The sequence below is a fragment of the Rhea americana genome, unplaced genomic scaffold (assembly GCF_003343005.1).
Source record: "Rhea americana isolate MKP2758 unplaced genomic scaffold, rheAme1 scaffold_31, whole genome shotgun sequence".
Taxonomy (NCBI): Eukaryota; Metazoa; Chordata; class Aves; order Rheiformes; family Rheidae; genus Rhea; species Rhea americana.
Genome location: NW_028186435.1, coordinates 2,589,321 through 2,616,003, shown reverse-complemented (window position 1 = coordinate 2,616,003; position 26,683 = coordinate 2,589,321). Strand labels below are relative to the sequence as shown.

The following is a 26,683-nucleotide window of genomic DNA, read 5'->3' as shown; positions in this document are numbered from 1 at the left end:
AATTTTTATTTTAAAAACTTTTTACTCTGCCCTCATAAATATGGTACTGATTTTGCCTCACCACTTTTCATAGATTAGTAAGTATTGCGTTCCTAGTTATTTCTTTCATGAAGTTTAGACTTTGCAGGTGGTGTTATTTAGGCAAGTTAAATTATCCTCAGAAYACATGTCAGAAAATACATCCTGCATTAAGCTAGTATTCAACCTGGCATCTCTTTTAAAGACAACCTCCCTGAGAGAGAGAGTTTCTAAGAAGGTAATTTGAGATACATCATCCTTGGAGTACAGCCTTTAGAATGCTGTGCTATGCCACTGATCTACGTTTAAAAAAAAAAATGCCTTATTGTGAAGGAGGCAAGACAGAAAAYAAATATCCATATGTGTCTATGGACTAGCTTGGATAATAATAACATCACATATCACTGCTTAAGTTATTTAATTTGTTATCAGTGCATACATTGTTAACCTGCATCATACAAAATTAGTGTTCATTAGCTGAAGATAATACTGCTAACAATAAAAGCACAATTCTGTGTTGTTATAGTCACTGAGTTTTACATGAAAACACAAAGAACAGGTCTCACGGTAGTCCCAGCTATGAGTGTGATAGCAAGAGAGTTTTCTATTTAAAAAAAAAAATCTAGTCTTGCATGTGTTCTTCCTGGGAGAATCCAGCTGTTCAACACTTACTTACTTAATGTGGGTCTCAAGACTTGCCAGAAACAATTCCTTGGACTGGCATGCACCTCGTTCTCCCACCCATGTGTGTCTGGCTTAAAGCTGCCCTTCTTCCAAGCYTATTATTCTGACAGTGATTTCTGATGCCTTAGAATTATTGTCTATATCCCTAGTAATGTAGGGTGAACTCCATCTTGATTGGGCCAAAAAAGTACTCGGAGCTGACCAGTAAATGATTTAGGAAGTAGTCTTGGGCGCTGAAGTCGTAACTTGAAGCAGTTAGGGAAAGCCCATCGTTTTCAGTCCCTGGATGCAGCCTTGCAAGGTAAATGGGAAAGGGTGGTTGGTGGAAGAGTTCAGAAATTGAAGACTCCCACCTGTAAACGAGGGGCAGGACAAGCAGCACAGCTAAGGACTGATTCTGTCCAAGGTGGGTAAGCCACAAAAGCAGAACAGACAGCTACAAGAGGCTATACTGACCACTCTTTCAATTCCTTTACTTGAGGCATATAACTGATAAGAGTCTTTTCTTTGTATACAGCTGCTATCTCCTCTTCAGCTGATAGATCTTTGGAGGTCTGTTGTGTGGTCACTAGCAGCCGCTTTAGGACACTTCTGCCCCTAGAAGGKGGGCTTTGTCCTCTTTTCTTCCCTTGCTGTCCCTGATGCATCCTGGCTGGAACACAGTATCTGACTAGGGAGGGCAGGTGGACAGTGATAGCTGTTTGCTGCTGTGAGAGTTTATTGCAGAGGGGTTTCTACAGTTTGGGTTAGCAATAGCACTGTGAGTTGCTGATTTTATTACTTGCTTTACACAGTGTAATATATATGATACGTGAAAGTGACTTGTTAAGAAGGGCTGCAGCTGACACAAGCGCTGGACCATTCCTTATACAGGCAAATAGGGCCACCAAAGTCCATCTTCCTGCTCATTTTAGTCTCTCAGAAGTTTCAAGACCAGCTTGCTTGTTCCAGGTCAAGAAATGCTACCACTCACTGTGGAGTTAATCATCTGCCCTCCAACCTGACTTAGCTTTGATTGGTTTGTACGTCAAACCATCATGATCCTCATATACCCTGCCACTTTATCAAAGGAATGACAGATGGTTGTTTTTAATGGCTGGGACTCTAACAGCTACCTATTGCAGTTTGCCGTCATGCAGTATTGGTTTGTGCAGGTTAAGGAAAGTATCACAGATACTATATAGGTTCTTCAATAAAAGACCAGCACTGGCCTGTCTTAGACTATCACAAAAACTTAGAGGGAGTAGACAAAAACCCTTCCGCCAAGTCGAGCTTTCACTGAACTTCTCTCTGCTGCCACTACAACTTCTTTCTGTGGAGACARAGAATAAAGGTTAGCAAAATGCAACTGCAAGTGCACATTTGCTTAAGCTTCCTTAAGAGAAACCAGATTTTGTCTGTATCATTAATGTTACATGAAAATGTGATGAGGAAGGGGAGAGCAAACCACTTCATTGGAACAGCTGTTAAGAAAACAATCTTAAGACTAAAAGACTCTTTTATTTGGGGAAGTGGAAAAAGCTGAAATCAGCCAAATAAATAAATCTCTTGCCAATGTATACTCTTAGGGATAAGATTAATACAGATAAGGCTGGAGTGTGGACTGAATTGGTGCCTTAGCAAAGGGACACAATTACCTCAAACTGCCTCATGCAACACTCATGCAGAGTGTTGGCTTATGAAAAAYCGTACCTTAACCTAGCTTAGACATACTTGCATTTCTAGGTGTTTCTCCAGTGCATGTTTTAACAGCAAGTGGTCAAACACCATCTGTTGAAGAGCATCTCCTCAGCCTAGTACTGAGGCTTTCTAACACCAGTATCTCAAAGTAAGTGGAACGTTGGAGTCCACTGAGCTGAACAAGCACTAAGCAACTTTCAGGTTGAAAGAAATGAGAGATTCCTTATTGCATTATACAAAAGGATTGACTTTTGATAATTATAAAGGACTTCTGAGGGAAACGAGGAAACACAGGTACAAAAAGACATCCAAACTTATCCAGGTAGGAACTAGGCCTTTTTATGCTTTGAAGGACTTGGCTTATGAAGCGTGTTCACTGGAAGTGACAGCTAGGGCAGCAAGCCCGTGCATAATATTAACTGAGGAAGATGGTTAGGTGCCTGGTTTACCCCATAGCTGAGCACTAACTCCACATACCAGTTGGTTAGAAAAAGTAAAGCAAGGGACTGAGTTGGCACGTGTATGTGATTTGAGTCAACTGTTAAGCAGTTTAGATTTCATGCCACTTTGAAGTGCTCTCTTTCAATCCAGGTGTTGTGTATCAAAATTTAGATAACTCTGTAGTTCATCAGCCTATTAAATGTTTTTAATTTTCAGTTCAGAGTGACTTAMAGGGAAACCTGATCAACTGTGTAAAGCAAAAGAAACAGGACATGTAAGCTGTTGACTAGTATATGCCTGTGAGATAGAAAGATGTTTGGAAGGAAAAAGCAGCAGGTGTTTTTCTCACCTTTCTTTCAGATTTCACAGTGATAACAGAACTCCCAAATCTTGATTGTTCCTGTAAAATAAAGTTGCTTGTTATAATACTATTGATATTTAAAGTGCAACTTCTTCCTTTCTAGAACACAACAGTTAGTTTGTTTTCTGTTACTCACCTCAGGAGAAATCAGGACATATTGTGCCTGAAAAAAAAAATGAAGAAGAAGAAAAAAGGAGTTGAAAGAACTGCATTGCTTACAGCATAGAAGCCTAATGCAATAACCCTGGCTCCTAAACAGCAAACTAATTTGAGAATGAACAGGAATGGCCAAATTACACAGATTCAGAAATATGAGTAACCTTCAGTTTTCTGAAACCAAATTTGAGCATGTCAGCTCTTTTCAATGGACGTAATTAATTAGCTGTCATTATACCCTCATCTGCTGAGGTCACTTTTATGTTTTCTTACCCAGTCCTCAGGACAGGGAGATATCCATGATTTGCAATGACCTGTCACATTCCCTGAAGTCGTTTGGTTTCCACTGTAAATGTAAACACGGCCGGCTGCCCCGCCAAACAGTACTGTAGTGATATCGTTGGTTCGTAGTGGGGATGTCACAATCATTTCATCTGCAAGTATTTATTACAGACAGCATAACACACCAGAAGTGAAATAACGCTAAACCAAACCACAAAAGAGTTGGCATTTACCTACCTCCAGACACCACATTCCTATTAATGACCGTAGTTAAAACGTTTAAATTTGCGCCTAACTGATTTGGGATTTTAGCGRTGCCTCCTTGCAAGGCACCATGGAATACCTGTACAAGTCAACTGATGAAGCTGACTGTTTACTGCTTACATGAATATGCAGATGAGCAGTCTTCGCCTTGCTAAAAGTAAAACATGCCACCTCTGTAATCTAGATTCATTAAGCTGTACCTAGTCCATCATTGTCCAGGTCACTTAAATATACATCTCCTCCAAAGCGAGAAAACCTTCTGTCCCCACTGAAAGTGCTGAGCAAAGAAGGCTTGGCACTATCTGTCAGATCATACATCAGAGCAAATCCAGCTTGGTGCAGCACTGAGGATATAAATGAAATCCTAGAAACACTGTCTGAGAAAAAACAAAGTAATAGAAATAGAGYATCAGATATAGAAATTCAGGATTAGTACTTGCRATGTATTGACAGCAGATAATACTGGCAYTATACAACATGAACAAAATCAATATATTTTTTTAAACAAGATCAAAGGTTATATGACAAACTCAAATTAGCATAAAAACAATCTCTTAATAATAGTAGCCAGGGAAAAATGCATGTAAGTTAAAGGACAGACACTGGAGTTGCACATTTTGACTATGTAATTCCTTACTGCCTAATTCTATAGTAAGGACAAAATAYTGTGTCGTTTAATTCCAAGAAATATGCAGTCTACTAGAAAATCACTACTACATAAATAACGCAAGGTAATAAAGCTGTTAATAGAAGCTAATTCCAGGAAGAAAAAGAAAGCATTAAAGTTGAAGCTCTGTAGTACAGAAGACTGAAAAAYGTGAGGTATCTGCAGGTGATCACAAGAAGAATCTCACAGTGATTATCTATAAATTAAAAAAAAATGAGTATTAAAAGCTCCCTTTTCTAAATGTTAACTTTGTTTATGCTATCCACTCATACATTTCAGAAACAGAAAACCCAAAGCAGAAATAGTTTCCARTTTTCATAATGACGTACCTGTGGTAGGTGCGCCCACCACCAAAATAGTTCTTGTGATTCCAGCTACAGATACTACACCACTGGCAAGAGACATACCCATTCTGCCCATTTCCTGTTAGATTTCAAAACAGCTATGTCATTTTCACAGAAAGGCACTTGATTTTCAATCATTCATAAGGTTCCAAACTATAGAGAAAGCCCTACCTTGTCTCCAGTTACTGCAAACCAGGGTTCTGTGCTTGGTGGATTATAGCCATACACCTTCCCAACACTCTGTCTGACATCTGATGAGAAGGGGTTGCAGCTTGGATTAGAATGTAAAATAATGTTGGTATGTAAACACCACACACATTTTACAGATTCAGTCAGTATTTCTTATCTTAAAATATTTTCTCTTTTAGCCTAGYGTAATACTGGCTCCCAAAAGTCCTAGAAATGTATTTTAGTAATTCTCATCCTTGTTTTAACAAGATACAAGACAGGGCACTGACTATGACTATTTTCCCATTTCCTCATCACTCAATATATTTCTGGGCTATTAAAAATACTATCTCAAAGTAAGGTAACTATAGAGTTATTTTAGGCACGCTTATTTGTGCCCTCCTCCCCTGCCCAGAAAACTCCACACATGCTTATATGCTTCTAAATAACAAAGACATTCTGTATAAATAAATGAAGAGGAGTGAGAGGGTAGGAATGGTAATTAAATAAAAAAATATTTTAAGTAGGATCAAAGAGGAATCTTTCTAAAAAGCAGGAAGCCTAATCTATTACAAGCCTTGAACAGTGTAGGAGAAGTTGGGCAGGATGGAAGAAAGGAAAGCAGTTGTATGTAACACACCCAACACAACTCTTCCATGTAGGGCTACCGATCAGCAGCAATGTTATGTTCTCCAACAGACAGCTGCCAAGTGAAAATCCAAACCAAGCATAGTTTTTTTCCCCCTTCACCATCCAGTTGGCRTCCTCTACTGAGAGCAGACCTGATAGACCAGAAAAATATGAAGTAAATCTGGCTGTACCCTGGCATACAAAAATCTGTTAGCAATCTCCAGAACCATCCATCCTTTTGTTCTACAAACAGAATTTTCTCRAGTAAAGTTATACTGTCCATCATATGGAACCAGTTATTGGTAACTTCAGTGTAGGCATAGTAAAACAATACTCAATATGCAGCTATACTGGCTGGTGAAAGCCTTTACTCAGTGCAGCTGGCTTCTAAATCACTGCAAGTCTACAGGAAGCTTTCATCTTCTAGAAGCAAGTATACAAAAGCTATAAGACAAGCCTGCCCTAAATTGATGAGTTCTTCTAAGTGACAGGACAAGACTGAAACTGTTTATCAGAACCGGTAATTCTTCAAGGAAAGAGGGAAGGGATTTCAAATAATTCTGGCTTTAGTTCAGATCACYGATTCTGTGTTTTGATTTTGCAAAAATGTCAGTCAGCAGTGTTTTGAAATTTAAAAACCCTTGTGGTTTCTAACATTATATGAGATAGAATAAAGTGAAAAAAACAGAGTTATTGGAAATCTCCATTATTCTAATGAGGGTTGGGACAGCTGTTTATCCTTTCCCACTCCCTATTATTTAGCTTTGCAGATAGCATTTCACAACAATCCTCTTCACCTGTAACCATTAGCTGTATTCACTTGTAGCATTCCCCTTTGGCCACATGAAGGAGCTCCTGAAATAACAGAAAATTCATGGTGCATTTTCAAGCTTCCAAGAAACACCAGTCAGCGCTTTTGGTATCACCCAGATGCAGCTGAATCCATCGCTTCTTTACTTTCATATAGTCATACATTTAGTTTTTTCTCACACATTTGTAGTTTTGCTCAAGGACCAAGCAGCTCTTACAAGCAACTTCAGCAAAATTGTTCACCTAATACATTAAACATTTGGGTCTAAATTCTTAGCAGGAAGATTTCACTACCTACATTCCTATGATACAGTTCTATTTACAATAATTTTTCACTAATCAGAATCAATGATCATATCATTAAACAGCATGTATAATAGTTTAGGATACTGACAATAGTATAGGAAAAAGTAGTTCCTTGCTACACAAGAAACTAGCATTTCTAGACATTTTATTAGTAAGATATCAAGCTAAATTCCTCAGAAATAAGGAAAAACTTAAAGCTTTTTCATCTGACATTTATTCACGATTAACCCTTTAATGAAATTGTTTTAAATGAACCTTGAGAAGAACTACCGAATGTAAACCGTTCAAGAAACTGAGACAGCTGTTCAGTGTTCAGCTGTTCATGATAGAGAATTGAAATTAAAACAAAAAGGCACCAAGGAAGTCTCTGTAGAACACTCTCATTCTTTCAGGGAACTTTAAGCTCACTGACATCAGCTGCAAGAGCTCAATGGCAAGACCCACGCCAGCAAGACAACTTCTGGAGAGTGTCACGGATAACTTCTTGCTAGAGRTATGGGATGGGTCAACCAGAGGTGACACACAGCTGATCAGCTATTCACTAAAGAACAGAACTTGCTGAGGATGCAATAATCAACGGCAACTTGACTGTAATGGCCATGAAATAAGGGACTTCCATATCCTGATGGGAGTAAGAAAAGTAAATGGCACAGTAACAAACTCTGCACTTTCAATGAAGGAAAAATGTTGATAAACGGGGGCAAGTTCAGCACTGTGCCACCAAGACAGTTGGGGCTGAAGCACTTGCCCTGTAAGGAGAGTCTAAGGGAACAGGGCTTGCTCGGCCTGGAAAAGACACAGCCTTGAAAAGACCTGTGAGCAGCCTGCCAGTACCTATGAAGAGGTTATCAAGAAAACAGAGCCAGGCTTTTCACAGTATATGGAGGTATTCATTCTCTCTGTGTCTCAGTCTTCAACACGCATGGTGAGAGGACAAGCGATAATGAGCACAGGCTGCAAAAAATAAAAGTTCATGCTGGCTATGAGGAGATATTTTTCTCCCCATAAGTACAGCCATGCAGCTGAGCAGGGGACCAGACAGRCTGTGCAGGCTCCATCCTTGGAGGTTTTCAAGACCCGACCAGATAAAGCCCTGAGCAACTTTTCTGACCTTCATAACTATTTTGAGCAGGAGGCTGGATTAGAGACCTCCTTAGGTCCCTTTCCACCTAAATTATCCTATAATTAATTATGAACATAAAAATAGTCACATAAGCTAAGGGAAGGCTAATTTACTCAGTAGGCGTTACCTTGGCCACTTCTGTTGAAATAAGAGTAGAATGCAACCACAAATCCTCTCTGCTGCCCACCACCAGGTGCATATGGAGAGCCAACAACCAGATCAGCATTTCCATCCCCATCAACATCAGCTGCCAGCAGGGACCAACCAAGGTTACAGTAGGAATACTGCAAGAAGCAGTTAGTTCAAGCTTGAAATGMAATTTAAACCATTTACTCTGAAAATACAGCAATTTACTTCTAAAGAGATAATTTTGTCTATTTCTGATCAAACTCACTCACACATTCTCACTTTAGTTGTGTTTACTTTTCRAGCATCATTTTGTTCACCCTCCTCCCTCCCCTGCACTGGAGTGCAGAAGGCTTTCCCACATATAAACAACCTGCTTGCACCATCCCCAATTACACATCTATATTCCCTTCCAATTAAAAGTCTGCTTTTAACATTTGTTCTTTAAGCCCACAGCCCCACCACCCTTCCCCCTTTACCTCATTTCCTGCTAATGCAGCCCTGTGTTAGCCTGATCAATATACCTGACAAGTTATGGTAATGTTTGGTTGAGATGCCAAGCCTCTTCCCTCAGTGCCAAGATACAYGTATACAGCACCCTAAATAGTGGGAAAAGCAAACAGCATGAGAGGATCTCCCTGCCAGGACCAAGTACGAAAYCCAAGACAAAGCACAAGTGAGTGAAACAACTCTACAAAGACTATTAACACAACTGCATTTTTCTATCAGAGTCTTCTCATAGTGTTGTCTTTTCCATCCCAAGCCTAAAAATAACCATGCTGTAGCAGATATTGCTATAACCAGGCAACAAACTGGACATATGAAACAAAAATGTCACCATGCTCCTTTCAGCAGAGAATTACAATGGATAAGGAGCAAAGACAGTATACTGTGTTTTATCTTTACTACATGAACATTCAGGTGGCTCAAGTTTTGATAACAATTTCTTAATGCAACAGCACAGGGTGCCAGTCACAACAGAAACAYGCAATTTTCCAACCTAGTGGGTCTATATAGAAGTATTTGTATTCCTATTCAGGYAGCTAAGTTAGAATGAAATCCTAAAGAGCTTTAAGCTTAATGGAAGTGGTTTAAACTGACACATTTTGCCTTTCAATTAGGGTGAGCTGAGAACATCTAGACACCACTACATGGGCTAATCTGGTAGGCAGCAACTCATTAAGGCTCTGTTACTTGATTATGTTATCGTGTGTGTCTGGGTTTGTATCACATTTTAGATATAATCTGTTGGTCTTTAACAGCAGATGACAAAGCTCACTGACCCAGGAGGTCCCTTCCAGACTCTTTGTTCCTAAATAAAAGCATATCAATGCTACAAAGTTGCAATGATTTAGAATCTTTATGAGCAAAAAAGCCAATGAGATACAGACAGTAGTCACTGATCTAGTAAAAGCACCCAAASGTTACAAATATTTGTGTTTATATTATAATGTCACTTTGACTAACCACAGAAATTCCTTCTCTCATTTCAGTATTCTACGTAATATGCATCAATAAAAACATTCCTGTTTGTAAAAAAAAAAAAAGGGGGGGGGGTCTTACTTTGTAAGTGAGAAACTGAGATCCTACAGAAGGTGCTCCRACTGCCAGATCTGGCACTCCATCATCATTAAAGTCCAGGACCGCCAAGGCAGAACCAAACCGGCCTGAAGGCTAAGAGAAGAGGGATTGCTGTCATGAAAATAACAGATGTTCTAAAGACATTATCCTCAAACCTAATGGACACTTGCAATMACAGCACAGAGAAGAACTGGAAGTAGAGATGATTCAAATCTATTTCAGAAGTTCTTAAGATCTTCTTAGCATCATTGTTCTTCCAAGTAATAACAGTCATACTAACATTCAAAGTGGGARTAGACTGTTCTGCCTGAGGATGGGGAGTTAAAATATAAGCTAATTGAACACAATATACTATTGCTGTGCTACTTCTTCTTCTCAGCCTAATGTACCATTGATGTAATGCTTACAATCTATGCTGTTAATAGTGTTATAACCGTGAATTACTAAAACAGTCTCTTAAAGAGAGCAGCTGTTACTCCACAGCTTGTAATCACAGAGATTAAAAGGAAATGTATCTCATCTCTCTCTATTCTCCTCTCTGTGAATAAAGATGTTTCTAGAGGATCATCTTTATTACTCAACAAGATCACCTGATCCTACCTCTCAGTTACAAGCCAATGACTATCTTGTCAAATCACAACTTTCTCCTTTTTTTTTTTTTTTAATAATGTGTACTCCTAGTAAAGACAAACAATGATTTTGCAAGAAGTCACAAATTAATTAAAAACACAGCTATCGTGGAATTAAAACTCACATGGAATAGTTTTAGAGGAAAAAAGAGGGGAAAGTTGCTTATTTCCTTATATGCAAGAAACCAAACTAGCTATACTGTCATTTACAGAGACCACCTCAATCTCAGTCAAGGGTCTATTGTGTGGGTCTAATACCCATTTATCTGTCACAGTGAAAAAGTAAACCTACAGGTCACCATTGCTTTAATTGTTCCTGTGACTTAAGTAGCAGTTATTTTTCTTGAAATGCATATGATATCCTTTGATCAGGAGGTGCATTTCAAGAATAATCCTCACACATATTAATGACAGTATTGCTCAGTCAAAATTTACCACATACTCAGGCAAAAAATGTTAAGCAACAAATAGCTGATCTGACCCCTCACCTGATGACCCTCTAGTACTTGGTCTGCTTTCTCATCTAGATCCATGTCCTCTGGAGGCAAACCTGACTCATTGCCATAGACTATATATACCCGGCCTATCTGAACATGGCCCAGTGTGCTGTACCCTGGTGCACCAACCATCAGATCTTCAGATCCATCTTTGTTCAGGTCAGCTGAAATCATTGCCCTGTGTACGAAGGGAGTCAAAAAAAAAAAAAAAAAAAAAAAAAAAAACAAAAAAAAAAAAAAAAAAAAAACCCACAGCATTTACCGCCAGACTACCAACAGCAGAAAACAAGTACTTCTACTTAGTTCAGGTAAACCAAGACCCACTTTTCCCCATTTATTTTTCTGAGAATATAGACATCATTTTTCATACTATATAACTTATTTTTGTTCTCTTGAACAAAATTTTAAATCAGAGCTTGAAGGTTCATCTTCCATTAATCCACCTGAGATTGCATTACAACCTCTTACAGAGAGGGAAAGAATCCCTTCCGGAAAGGAGAGAATATGCCTCATTCTGTGTGTTGAATCCATCTTTGAATTCCCTACTAATCTTCTAGCACTTCCAAGAACAATCAGTAGGCATCATCAGCAATCAACCTAGGACAATTAATTCCATGCAATCATCAAATAATCAAAGAAAGGTAACAGGGTTCCTACATTGTTAAGAAGTAGAGCCAAAGTTGTTCTGAATGTTTATTTCTTCCATTCTGAAATTTTTATTTCTTCTATTATTTCACACATGGAAAACTGATTACCTCCACATAAGAAGAAAATGACAAAAAATGACAAGACAACTTTTTCAAAGAATGAGGTTATTCGACTAGATTTCACATCTTAATAGAATTTTTGCTCTGATTATAATTTTAGTCGGTACTGACACAGTGAGATTTATACCAATGTCTGAAAGAAAAGAGGCTCTATGTGTCAGCTGGTACTTCTGACCAGCCCGTCCAAGCCACTCAGCCAGATTAGTACCACTAATTGATTTGGGCTGTTACCCTTAAAGAGTGTACAAAGAACTAAAAACTTTTGTGGCTGCTTAAAGTTTTCAGAAATGACAAGGGAGATTAGACAAAAAAAGTACCAACCATCCAAGTCTAGCATAGGGCAAAGTCAAAAAATACGATGCTGCTGGCTTGGAGATGTGCTTAGAAGACTGTTGATGTGTGGCTGCTAACACTCTCAAAACATTTGTTGCAAAAGCATTGTTTATGAAGCGGAGGGAATTCTGAAACAAAAATAAAAAGACACAAGAAACATATGCTGAAACTCTAGCACAGTATGGACCACATCAAGAGCCAAGACACCATCAGTGGAAATCTTCACATTCATCTAAGTGGACCCTGACTCAGGTCATATGCACCATTAACAAAAGAGACAGAAATCTCTACGCTCTAAATGGAGCACTACTGACTAATTTGTTCTCTGCTCCRCTTTGCTGGGACTTCTTAATTCCCAAAAGTGACCAGGTGATTCTTTAAGTGTAAATGCAAAAGATATATTGTCATGTTTGGTACTGCAAGATGCACTCTAACCTCTCTATAAAATGAGCAAAATAAAATAGTTTACTATTTATGGATATACCTGTAAGCATATAGATTAACAATTATGGTGAAATGAAGATGCTACTATTTACATAAAGAGATCTTGTTCCATCATGCAGTATCCCAGACAGAAATCAAAACAGTTTGTATACAAAGCTGAATTTTACCTGATACATCTCTCACTTTTCACTTACTGTTGCCCAGGACTGTATATTGAAGCGAACTCCTCTCTCTGTGTACTTTACATTCTTTTCAATTGTTACTGTAAGTGAAGAAGTTGTATTCTTGTAGTGTTCATTTTTGGATTGTTTACTTCTGTTAAGATAAAGGAGGCAGTAACAACAATTAATGCAACTGAATTAATGGGCTGAGTATTTTATGCCAAAACTAAGAAAAGCAGACGGTTATATTGCACATATTCGGACAGCCATTTCTCCCATATATAAAGTGAGTTATCAAAGACAGCAGTTAAGCCCCAATAAAGTCACGAGATTTATGGGTAGCTAACTCTTGGTAAGTATCCAGACATTTTTAAAACCTAGTATCAATCAGCATCATTTATTTGGAGTGTTCTGTTCACCAGTATTATTCTTGGAGCACTGACAACATACAAGAAAAAAGGAAATTTATCTTCTTGAATACAAAATTACTCGTTTCACATGCCTATCTCTCGAATTCACACGCTGAAATTATCTTCAAAATGGAAGCATGAAAAACTCTTTTAAGAGCTATTAATGAATTTTTACTCCCTCCTTCAAAAAGAGGAAACTCTTACTTGTCAGCATCCTAACATTCTATCATTTTACATTCATTTCTGAAGTTTCCTGCATTTCCCTAGAATTACCCTTTCCCAACACATAAATCCATCATCAACACACATTGACCAGAATTCTGCTCTAATTTATAACCCTTGTAAATCTACYGACTTTGGTGAAGTGGTACTTTAAGATGCACAATGTCTGAAAACATTTTTGGCCAAGGTAAAAAAAGTGAAGCTAAAAGCTCATCTCTCACAGTACTAAAGAAATAGAATAAAGACAATTAGACTCCCCACTCTGAGGCTTCCCCCAAAACACGAGATTTTATAGCCACATTTACACACATAGCTCCTATTACTGTTGCTGTTYTCCTCTGTGCAGGGACAGCATTTCAGCTTTCAGTGAGAGTGAAAACATTTATAAGAAAATAGAAGACAAACTTTAAAGAAAATCTCCTCACTTTCATGTCCTCTCTTTTTCTCAACATACCCATTTAAAAGTATGTGCTGCTGCCTCTGACAATGGGATTTTTATTGCTTCTTGTCATTATCATTCTCCTTTCCCATCATTCTCTCCCTGCGGTTCTATGCTTCTCCTTCACTGTCCCAATCTCACTGAAATAAAAGCTGCAAACCAAACCACTAATGCTTGTAACAGAGAGGCTAAGACAAGTCTGAATCTCTGTTACACAAACAGATTGAAGAGATCTTTAGGTTTCATTAATTACCCAATGAAAAATTCTTGGCCAACAAGTACAATCTTTAAATTGCAGTCTTCAGATGGAGGAGGGGAATCAGTGTGATCAAAATATAATCTACGCTCTCTCTACAAGTTAAATATAACTCTTTGCAGTTTCAGTTCAGTAAAAATCAGATTGATTCACCAATATCAGCAACAGAGAGGCTCTGAGAAAGGGAGGAAAACAGCCATGGAAAATGCGTGTTARAGGAATACATACACTTGAGCTGAGCTCTATATTGCTGTATGTAAACCAGGAGAGACACTAGCTATGGTAATCATGAATCGGTAGTTTCATGACTACCAGAATAAAGAGTCACAACCAAATAAAGAGTGTAGACTTTGCACTTTAGGTGCTAGACAAGTATTCTTGTCCTTAAGCCAGAAAGTTAAAGTCCTTCCCAGGCTCTGCACTGTTCCCCTGCAAAAACCTTGTTTATTCACTTTAAGAGAATTTCAAKTTCACACATAAAAAGATAAACCAGTATATATCTTCAAGCACAAAGATTACCCTATAAGTGGAAAAAAATAGAGCCTGACTTCTAGTTTTCAATGGCTCAATGTCCACATTAGTGGAAGACCTTTCTCTTATCAGTAAGTCTTTGAACCTTCAGGACTATACTTACAGGTAGTTGTTCTTGTGTTCCCTTGTACATTTTATAAACAGAGGGTTCTCAGGCAGGAAGCAGCCACTAAGAAAATATTAAAAATGTGTTTTGAATATTTTCCCGCTATGGAAGTAAAATTAAAATAACTTTTTAACTTTTATCCTTACTGATTCCTCTGTTAGAAGACCTCAGCTCTCTCAAGAGGCCCTTCTAATCCTCAGAAACTTCTTTGATATTTATTTTAATGACTTTGATGAATTATTCAGGATCTATATGAATATCACATGTCATTACATAACCTTAAACGAAACTTACTGTAGCATATCCTGCTACTTCTATTAATGTAAAGTACTTTTAATTAAAGTGACACTTTGGAACAAAGAACACAACAGGTTATGCCACACTATTTCAAACATCATTTCCTAAAATAGCTGCAGTGACATAATCCATATAAATGGATGGATTAATCCTCCACTCGTAGTCTTACAAAGTTATTTAAAGTAAGATTAAACTTGTACCAAAGCATTATAGGGCCAGAATTTCTACTAAAATATGAGATTCCAAGTTCAAGCCYGAACTTTCAACACTAGGAAAACATATACTATCTGCCTTCAGTGTCCAAAGGCAATGTCTGACCTCTCCTAGGAAAGGCCATCTTGGCTGGCTGATGACAGCAGCCACAAGGTACAGCCATGGTTGAAACTGCCAGGCCAGGCAGCACCTCAGGCCCTGGCTATGCAACTCCTCAGTATGCCCTTGAGTATGTCTTAAAAGATGCCCCAACTTTTCCCCGTCTAGTATCAGCTGGCCACCCCAAAGCCTTGTCTGGAGAAAGCAGTGTGGCTGTGTAGCAAACGCAAACTCAAGGCCTGTTCTGTGCACCTAGGTAAAAAACAGTAACAGAAATCTCTTTTTTTCAAGTGAGGATTTAAAGTTCAKCACCTGCTCCAGGAAAGCATCTGCCTTYGGAAGAATTAAACGATGTCAGAACTTGAATATCACATTTCGTATTGCCAGAAACATCATTATACCTTGTTCCATTTTCTAGCATATGGCTCGTCTGCTCAAAAATGTTGTTTGTCCAAAACGCCATGTCATCTACTCCTCCAAGGAAATAATCATGGAACTTCTCCACCAGAAATGGAGATTTACTAGCATATGTTGGAAAAAGCTGAGGCAAACATCATATTTAGTAAGATGGTTTAGTCTGTCTTCATGTTATATATTCATGTTTATAAGGAAAAGAAAAAACTAACCTTGGCAACAGCAAGCCTTTCTCCATGCCTGCAAAAGTATATAACAATGATTCAAAGATAAACATGTTTCATTTAATAGCATTTAATTTTTTAAACAGTTCCTTTCAAGGCTTCTATATTCCTGAGTATGGCAAATACTGTGCAGGTCATTAAGAACAAGCACATTTAAAATTTCCTGGTTTGTTKTTAATGTATCTTTTTAAGAGCTGTAATGTGAAAAGTAACAATCTTTAYTGCAGCCCTTAATTTGAGGCCATTCCCAGTGTTTATAAATGCTGTATGACTACCAGTAATTCAGAGTACTCAAAAGCAGACATTGCCAAAGATSAAAAGTCTCCAAGTTTTAAGGTCTAGTTCTATACATTACACTTGGGACTGAAAGGATCTACATGGAATGCAAGCAAGCCATCTATTTAGGAATGTATACTACTCCTTCAATACATGAGAATTATACTGCCAAAATGCATTTCAAGACACAGGTGTTCTCTCATAAATACATATRTTAAACACAGGTTTGTTGAACAGCTAAGATGCTGAGTTTATGTTGTAATCATGAATTTAACAGTCATGAAACAGTCTTACATAGCATTCTAGCTCTTCTGAAAATTCAGTATCTTATGGTTTAGGAGGGTTAGTATGAAGTTTGAATTGCTTGTCCCAAYGTCTAAATTTCTGAACTAGCATTTCAAATAGCATTATCATTTCTCAACAAAAGTTTCACTTACAAAAACCTAGACAAAGCTATCCAACTTACAGTTCAAGAAACAGCAGGTAAGTACAGTCAATAATTGTGCCTTCTGTTATGACCTCTCTTCCATAAAATTCCTGATAGATAGCTGCTAGGTCTTCAACAGGTACATACCTAGAAACAAGACTGACTTATTATAACAAGAGCTTTCAACATCACCTCATTAAATATAATTCAGTTTATGTAATAACAACAACTTACTAATAATGTAAAGTTCAGAAGATTGTAGAAGAATATCAAGATTTACAAACACTAGAAAGGCCATGATTGTAGGTACCTTTGCTCTCTGTGCAACTCCCTCCTCCTGTTTGAGTTCAAAGTCAGAAACCTATAGAACRATTCCCTTACAACTATTGCTGGAGTTTCCACATTCTCTCCGTTGGATTCTCGGCTTTGTGATCACATAATCTTGGATGATGTCCTCCACCATCCTCTGTACCAAATCTACTCTTGGCAAAGTAGAAATTATTCATCCGTCCTACCTCAACATTTCCCAGATCTGTGCCAGAGCTTAGATAATGGACTGGGCTTTCTACACCTAGATGAACTCCATCCTACTTACACAAAACAGGACTCAAATGACCTGCTTTATTAGCAGAAAAATAGGCATATGAGTTTTTTTCCTTCAATTAAAAACTGAAAGTGAGAAGAAAACTGTGAATAAATGTCTGAAATTGCTTTTTCATGTTTTTGAAACTTGTCTGAATTCTGCTGCATCTGGAAATCTGAGATATTGTCATTGAATTATTTCAGCAATTCCTGGGACATTCCAGCAAACTTTTTTCAATTATCATTTTATYTATAATTACAGGCAATTCCTTCCTGAGATAAATAACTTAATCTGTCCTGCTGTGTTCCTACCGTAAAACTTTTCATTCCTCTGCAGTTTCTTAACGCAGGGAAGAATAAATATGCATATATGCGAAATACCAAACTCAGTAAAATTCCAACAGAGGCTGGGTTTTGGAAGACAGACAAAGAAAGATAAAAGAATGATAGAATTTTACTGAAACAAAGTGAAACCATCATAATTTTTAAGGAGAACACAGAATAAGCAGAAATAGTTGTTCAAGAAGGTAGTCTCTACTTCAGCTTAYTATCTCACCAATTTGGCACCAGATAACTGAAGTCCAGCTCAAATTGGCTCAGTACATCTCCTCCTACAGATGGAGGAACAAAAACAAAACASAGCAAACCAAAACCGTAAGTATATATTATGGACAACAGCACAATTTCTATGGCTATGCTATGTATGTTCATATGGCAGAGCATCACTCCAGCTCCAGCTGTACAAATTTTTCTCATTTAGAATACATAAATAGTTCACCTGAAAGTATACTATATATTTTCTACTTTCAGAGAATAAGAAAAATGTTCCCACATTTAAAATCACAATATTGATTCTGGCATCAGTCAGCCTGTGTTTTAGCTCARACACAAGTTTCCATATGCCCTACTGCATCTCCTGAAATATGGAGCATAGAGAATGCAGACAGGGATAGGAGGGCTTTCCAAGCTATGGGGGAGAGTAAGAGTACACTGTCCTTACAACACATTTGTGGCTCCTTCATTCYATAGGACAAGAGCCAGAATCACCTACTGTAGTTTTGCAGTGGACTAATTATCCCAATTGGAGGATCTATGATCAGCGAACAGAAACGTTACCAAAATCACCAACATTGTGAGCTTCTGAGTATGAACCATGAAAATCAATCTGGAAAAAGACAAAAACATGAAAATTCAGCCTATTAATTTTACTCATCCTTCCATACAACCTTAAGAGCAAAAACAAATTGTCCAAGAAGCCCAGAAGTTTACAGGTCCCTAATCTGACCAACTTTGCTCTTACAAAATTTGTGACATCATGTCTCTGAAAATTTTCCTGGASCTAGACTCCAGCTTTTCTTTTCCCTCTCCATCAGACTCCAAAGCCAAACTATCAACTTCAGYAACTCCAGTCAGATCAATAAATAAAATAATATATGCTTACTTCTCCCATGGCCTTTAGAAATCCTTGGTCGATGCCCAGGCTATGCCAGCTAACATCTGCCACCATATGCGAGGCAATTCCAAACAGGAAAGCCACTAGCTTCTCTGTAGCCTACACAATAACAACACACTTATGGTAATGCCAAGAATTCTTTGCCTGTCTTTAAAAAGAGGTGAGTATTTTATTGTAGTCCTTTATACAACAATGTAGTTGATAAACTCTTACAATCTAAAGACTTAACAAAACAAAGGGTGAGCACTCATTTCTTGATGCTGGCAGACACATTTTTTGACCTGACTAGCTTTAAGCACTTCATGTGGTTCAAGACCACAGAGCCATGGCTGATTTTAGGACAACTCACATGCTTCAAGCTAGATGCATAGCAAAGTGCTTTTGAGAGATAGTCTTCCACCTCCAAGGAGTGAACCCCCTTAGCCACCATGGATATTGCRCTAAGACACATGAAGGAGAGAAGGGCATTCCTGTGCAAGCATTGTTCACTGTGAAAGCACCTAATTAAAGTCCAGGCATGAAGCTACTCATTTTGTTCTTAGGAACAGAAAAGTTATTTGGAATAAACTTATTAGGAACAGACATTTCATTTCTTCAAAAAAAAAAAGATTCTTCTGCACTGAATCACTATCAGTTCCGGAGGTCTCTTAAGAAATTGTAACAGAATCATAGTTTTTTGATGAATTTACACTTCTTGAAAGTTAATAGTAYCACCAAGGGCCAGTCAAAATGCAAGCAAATTTCCTTCCATTGTAAAGAACACRTGCTCTCAAAAGCTGCTGCTCCAAACATACAATTCTCCTGAGTAGAGTTCAGAAAGACATGGTAAATTCTCCAGTAAGGAAAAAAAAACAAAACAGACAATATGACCTTTAAAATCATTCTCACTTTTGACAACCTTCTTTTCCTTTTCTCCTAAGTAGCTCATATACCAGAAACAAAAGCAAATCAGGACTARATCTAGGACTTCACAAGTGAGAATTCTGAAAGAGGCCTGATTTTTCAAGTGGCAAACATTCAGTCAGATCCAACAGTAACAGAYGTACCCAAAATTACCAAACACATTTGAAAATCTGGACCTGAAATGTATCATAAGAACTGTAACATACTGGGGACAATAAATAAATTTTATGCGGAAATTTTAACTTTTTGGGCCTGGTAAAGATGAAAATAATATTTCAGTTACATCTATGCCAGCAGAGATTTTATTTTAAAAAATTGTATCTCTTCTACACTTCCCAAAGGATGAAATTGCAACAAGTGAATCTGAAAAAGATGGCAGCGAGCAAAGGTGAAGAAGATAATAAAAAGAAAATTAAAAAGCTATTTTCTTACCTTTTCCCAAGGCTGAGGGTAATTCCTTCTGATGTAGTGAATACTTGCATTAAGGAATGGTGACCAATGAGTGTCTTCAGAGACATCACGAAATATTCCTATAGCAATAAAATTCTATTAGTATTTATTCTTTTTCAAAAGAAACAAATTTTTGCTCCATCAACAAACAGACTTTTAGTCAAATCCATACTATATAGATAATACATTTCTTGTTTATGTTAGAAGATCCAAATGAAATCTATTTTTGTATGATTTACACTGCCAAAAGAGATGCTAGATTTACCTGACRGGATTTTGGTCTCAAACATCTGAAAATTTTGTGCCTTCTCTCTTCTCTGTGCCTGCGAGTAGGTATGATACAATGAAAACCTGTCTCCTAATTGGTGAGGATACACAGAGCTGACAAAGAAGCTGGTGACTAACGAAGGTGTCAAATTTTACAATAGAAAAGTTGACAGACACAGTAGCCAAATCAAAATCTCATGCTTCAGGACAGGTATCCATTTCCTCAGAGATTAGGAAGGAAAGGTCATCCTCCTCCTCATTTTCAACAGAATTGAAGAGCTGCCAAGATACAGAGTAGGAGCAGAAGGAGGGAAGACAAAGGCAGGGAGAATCTGTTTTTCCTTTGAAACAACAATTTTYGCTCTCACTTGGATTCATATAGAACAGATTATTTCGTATCTGACAGTGACCATGCCTACAAATTTCTAAATAACTTGCCTACATACAGCAGAGGACAAAGTAGTGCTGACACCAAGTAGCACAACATTGTTACAAGTGACAAGACCAAGCAGCACAACTTATAATTCTGTACGTGTGTAGGTCCTGCTTGAGGAAAGCAGGTAGGCAGGAGATGGATTAGTAGGACCATCAGTATAGTTGGAGGAAGAGAATGTGTTTCTTCAGAGAGGTGTTTGATATTGCAGGGAAGATTAAGGTGTATTAAACATAAACTCTGTCAGAGCAGACCCTGTGGGTGACTTAATTATTTCCTTGGCCTCTTGACACTTTTAAGTGAAGCTGAATTAGAAAAAGTAAAGGATCTCAGTATGTACTTTGTCTAACTAGAGACATTCCCAGAGTATAGATTTCCATACGGCAGTTAGTCATCTAGACTGCCTATCCAGGCAGGAAACAATGTTTCTGATCCAAAGGCAGACAACTAAGTCAAACAGGTCAGATCCGTGGAGGTACCAATTTCTCCCTTGTGGGCTAAAGAAATTGTTAACAAATAGCCCAAGTATAAAATGAGGCGAGATGAATCCCAGCTTTAGTGAAGCTGGAGGCTGCAGATAGGCCCTGGTCACTGGACTGGGATAAGCAGAAGACAAAACTGTCAGAAAAGACAGATGAGTCACGTTAAAGGCGGGGAACTGGGGAAATCACAGAACATCAGTCCTGAGAACAAGGCAAGAAAGCGGTCTGTCAGGAGACTGAAATCTGGGGCAAGATATGAGTAGAGCCAGAGAGAAGATCAGGAATGGGAACCTGGTAGACAGGAGGCAAGGACCATCAATAAATGTTAGAGAGGCAATCTGAAAGTTCGCAGAGCATCCTGATGTAACAACGAATAGGGTCTCCCTTTAGTCAATCTGATGCRGCAGCCTACTGCCCAGTAACCTATAGCTGGCACAATTAACAGCTACCTGTGACTGAGAGAAACAAGAAGTCTAGCTGCACTGTGTGATTTAAGGCTCTAAGTAGAGCAGGAGATGCAAAAAGATGGGGAAAGTATCCTTAGAAAGATAAACAAGAGGATTTTGCAGTTGAGGCAGAAAAAACACTGAGGTAAGTGGAGGCACAAGCATGCAAAGTGCTGAAAAATATGTAAAAAGTAAGGTAAACAGAACAAAGATCCTAAGAACACTTTGAAGTTAATGGATCTGAATTTGTATGAGCCACTAATATAACCCCTCTTCTTCCATACTCTGGACTCCCAATTGCTCCCARTTACTCCCAATACTTTAGACTTCCTTTAGACATTCAGTAAGATCTCATCAATCCATCGGTCAGGTATCCTAATATGAATCATGTGTCACTGCTTTGTTTCYGATACCTGCACATACATCCTAAAGCTTATTTGGTAGAGGACAGACTGTCTTCRTCCTGTTTGCCATTTGTTCACTACCCCAATTTACCATTTTGGTAGCAAAAATCCTGAACCAAGCCCTAACTGGCTGATTACAATCCCTGAATCACCCTGAATTACAATCAAGTTTTGACCTGCTAGAGTTGGAAAATCAGATGACCARCTGCAAGTCAAGACATACTCTTTATAGCTATTGCAACAGAGGGCTAATYTTGTAATGCAGTCTTAACAACTGCAAGCACTTAACACGGACTGACATTAATTTCAAACAGGGTTGTCTCTTGTAAAAGAAAGGCTTTTAGCTGAGATGCTATTACCACTTTTTTTTCACAAAGTCCTATTTCTCTTTTTTTTAATATTCTTTTAACGTCTTTGTGGCTGATATGATAAAAACTACTAATTCTTAATACAGAGACATTAGCTCTGTGCTTTCTTCAGGACTTAAGAAGACAATATCATTTTCTTCTCTGTTTTTCCCCATGTCAGTATTCAGTAATCTGACCTAACTCAATCAGACAGCATCCTTTTTATCAAATTGCCCTCCTCCTTAAATTTAATAGTTAAATTTACCAAAAAGCTATTTTCTAATAACATTTTATAATCCATTATTCTGTTATAAAGTTCTACAAAAGTGATTAAAGTAGTAATAAAAATGATGAAAGTTTTTGAAGGAAGGTATATATAACCATACTTCCATCTCTTACATTACTGTTTTTAACTCTACTAAATTCTGTAGGATTTTCACATACCAATAAAGTTGTAATATTGGATTTAACATCTTTTCTCACCATTTTTGCAGATTGAAGGATAAAAGGCATCAGGATAAATGCTCCCAGCCTGAAAYGCATCTTGGTGGTTCAGTAACAACTGGGGAAAGGAAGGATGAGGAAAAAAAGGAATCAGAATACTCTTACATGGCACAGAAACACAGTTCACTATCAATATCAAAGATAAAATTTTCATTCTGCCAGCAAGATACAATTATTATCTAAATATACTATATATCTAAATATACTTTTTAAGTGTCTCCCCACATATACATACCAAYCCTGAACTAATTGGTATACACTGCAATTTGAATGAACCTTTAGGAAGGTATGATCTAACATAGGTTATCATACCAACACTATTTACATCAACAAAAAAATGGGTAAATGATATATSTAATGGACAAAGTTCAAAACTTGACTGCCATGTTGTTATCTTTATCAAAATCACCTTTTCAAAAGTCCTCTATTCATTCTTCTAATACAACTACCCAAAGAAAGCATGATTTCAGATGMTGGAAAACATGCAAGTAAAAAAATACGTAGACCTCACAAATATATGCATATAATTATATTTTAATTACTGCATATCTGTAATACTATTCAATAGGAATCAAATATTTTCCAGCAGAAAAGGTTAAAATCCATTCTAGGTATAAAAGTTATACATGCAATACTGAGAGTAAGTAATAAAGAAAGGCAAGGAGACAGATAGAGAAATACATACAAGAAAGCTGTACACAATTAAACAAAAATGTGCTTCCTACCTGTCTATAATTAACATTCCCTTCATGCTTACTGAAAAATTCCAGAGCTCTATGAGCTGAAAAACAACATATCAAAGTATTGATTTATAAGTATGGTAGCTGGCCCACATTTTGTTAGAAGCATTATCAAAAATTAGAATATACCACATCATCATATCTAAGCAAAGTGGCACAGGCATACAAAACTTAATTTCTCAAAATTTTTGTGCAGATCAGAGGGTATGTTTTCTCATGTAAGCATCTAACAGAGAAATGCTGTTTCCACAGCACATCTGGCACCACAGTCTCATCAGTATCTACTGCCCAGCTCCCAAACTGACCCAAAGCACAAAAAGGAGATTCTTTATGTCCAGATTTGAGCTATAGCAATGAGTCAACAATGATCATATCCAGCATATAGAAAGTACATATCATAGCTGTACACTTTTACTAGCAATAAAGAACCCATGTGAATGGTATTTAAGTTTCACTGTTGCCCTAACCATTTAAAAAGGTACCCCTGGAATCAACTTGAAAGTTTACAATTTGACTAATATTTAACACGTGTGAAAGACAACAAAAATGTGAAGTCAGCAAAGTAAATACCACTATTTACTGAATAGACAGACATTCCTACTGCCAAACTACTTATTAAGTGAGCATCAAACAAAAGAATGAAACAAACTCACTGACCACTTTTAATGAAATCTCATTCTAATTTATGCTAAATCCTAGGGATAATCCATTAACAGTGTTCTAAAAATACATTTTTTTAAAGGAATGTTGCCTCTAAAATTACTGGGTTGAAACTACAAATGCACGTTATCTTCTTACCATCCCACACAMAGTTTTACTTATCACTTGAGTTATTCATAAAGTAAGACTGATTTCCCTACTGAGAATATGCTGAATTTAATTCGATCAATACCAAATTAGTTGAGCTTGAAAAAAAAATTCTCATTCTAGAGTAAGATCTAGACAAAACTGGTTTGAATAATCTCTCACTTTGAATTTTACCCACTGTTGTTCTAAACTATTCTTATACAGATACTTTAAAAGATAAAGACTAATCTTGCACCAAAAAAGGAATAACTTTAAAAAAAGAAAGAAAAAAAAGAAGAAAAATCTATCATTTTAAGACCTAACATTTCAACACAGCTCATAGCTTCAGTGCCTGAGATTCTCAGTTTGGCAATTTATTTTTTCTGTCTCCCATCCTCCCTGACTGATTATTCCCATAGCCCAGATTGTACAAGTTAAACCTTACGGTGAATTTTACTGATGGGTCTTTACAGTTCCACTGAATGCTGGTGATCCTGAAGGGAGCCCCTGCAGGGAGAAAAGCCTGCCCACTCAAAGCTGCTCCCAAAAATGAGGCCATGGCAAGTAGGACACAAGGAAGCACTGCCAAGCATGCTGAACATGATCAACATTTTGAACAGGCRGAATTTTTAAGAATGTGGAAGTACTTTCAGAAGTATGTACAGGATAGAAATTGTTCGTGCTTTTGGGTGGTTCCCTCTCCCCCTGTTTTTTTTAAATTCTTTTTTTCCTGGAATATTCAGTGTTTGGCAGTAACTTTCAATGTCTTATCATCATGGAATTTATTTGCACACTGACAAAAGGACTGACTTTAGCAGCATCAGAACTGAACCCAGTTAATGTCATTTGCAGACAAATGAGCAAAATTTGTCATAAACTATGACTCAGCGGTTAAATACATGGCCTACTCTTTAGACAGTTAAGATCTTTAAATCAAATATGTATAAGCTTTTTGTAACATGCTTCCATGATTAGAATAAAATGGCTCCTTTGGAATGTTTCTTTTTGCACAGTTCTTGCAAACACACCGTACTCCGTCAAATCTGTTACTTCTATCTGTTACTTCAAGTTTTCAGAAGCTCATATTCAACAACTAGGGTTCTGAGCTTGGAAGGCGTCAGGAGGTGCAACTTGTCCTATTGATTTCCATGGGAGTCTTCACATATCGTTAGGAAAAGCACACGTCTGCAAGACAACAACTGGAGGTACAACACCCAGCAAGGGAGCATCCGCTCTGTCGCGAATGAACTCTGTGAATCACCCCAGCTTTTATCTCATTCAGAGCTGCACGTACTCAGCACTTAAAGTCTCAGGAGACCACCCGAATACAGACCACAGTGTATGTTCTATTTTCTGTTTGGCTGAGCAACAGATTTAGAACCAGCAAATGAAGAACAAATAATTCAAACTATCAATTACAATTTGCTATGAGTCGGTGTTTCAGAATAATCTAATTCCGCTCGAGAGTGTTCTCATGAGAATCACTACAGAAAACTGATTCAAAAAATAACAGATGAAAATAAGAAATTCAAAGCAGAAATCTTTCCCCACTAAGATGTTCACTCAGTTCTTTCCTCGATTCTCTATGGATCTAGGTGTTTCGGCTACAGATAACAATGTACCAGAAAGCGACACAGAACAAAATCTTCATTATGTGAGTCACAAATACAAATACAATATAGTATTTTTTCTTTTTGCAGATGCAACAAAGAATTAATACAAAGCTCTGTTGAAAACAGCTACCAAAAATGATTGGTGTGTTCATCTCTAATTACATTTAAGTACAACAACTCAGCAGTTTGCATAAAATTAAGTGTTCCCYCTATTTCTCCCACCAAACTATACTTGTAGACTTGCAGACACAAAAAGCCAGTTACTTAATGCCTGATCTTCTAATGCTTCTAATCTGAAGATAGAAAAGAGGCAACGACACTGATCCTGCTTATAAGAAGTGCAGCTCAGGTAGAAACTTCAAAAACAAACACCACATCAATCCTACATTATTCAGCTTGTTAAAAGATAATGTGGAATGCTTATCACTTTAACATTTTTTCTTCCTTTTTCTAGCCAAACCTGAACTTTTCCTTGCAAGTAATTCAAAACACAGGAAAATCAACTGTGGAYGTATCTTACCTATTTCAACATGTGTTGAAATTCCGCTTGGAACACATCTGTGACAGAAATGGTGCAGTATGATCAGCAAAACGGGCCCACTCTTCCAGCCAGCCATGATGCTGGTGCGCTGGCTCAGGCCGAGGGTCCGGAGCCTGAAGCAGCCGGACTGCGACCTTTGAAACGCACGTCGCGGCACACGTTACAGGACGTGGCCCCTCTTTCAACAGTGTTGTTGCCACAGCAGGTGAACTACCGCGGTATTTGAAAAGCCATTTGAAAGCGCTTATCTTTACCTAAAATGAGGTAATTTGTAACAAAAAGACCCTGCAGGTGCCCTCTCCTTCGGAGTTCYGCGGTACTACTGCGGTTTGGGCCGTGTGATTGC

General features: G+C 37.8%; 1 protein-coding gene across 1 annotated transcript; it reads right to left on the bottom strand.

The window, feature by feature from the left end:
• Positions 1-1,308: 1,308 nt before the first annotated feature.
• GPLD1 (glycosylphosphatidylinositol specific phospholipase D1) lies at positions 1,309-26,617 on the bottom strand. The gene is made up of 25 exons (XM_085310024.1): positions 26,317-26,617; positions 23,383-23,438; positions 22,637-22,715; positions 19,757-19,854; positions 18,410-18,520; positions 18,085-18,133; positions 17,525-17,579; positions 16,426-16,533; positions 15,672-15,699; positions 15,447-15,586; positions 14,434-14,499; positions 12,506-12,626; positions 11,856-11,995; positions 10,759-10,945; positions 9,624-9,734; positions 8,585-8,659; positions 8,062-8,218; positions 5,706-5,847; positions 5,069-5,168; positions 4,883-4,976; positions 4,087-4,263; positions 3,614-3,774; positions 3,321-3,347; positions 3,173-3,223; positions 1,309-2,014 (listed from the first exon to the last, which is right to left on the bottom strand). Exons 1-25 carry the CDS (start codon positions 26,411-26,413, stop codon positions 1,937-1,939), a joined length of 2,508 nt encoding a protein of 835 aa, XP_085166150.1. The 5' UTR covers positions 26,414-26,617; the 3' UTR covers positions 1,309-1,936.
• Positions 26,618-26,683: the final 66 nt, after the last annotated feature.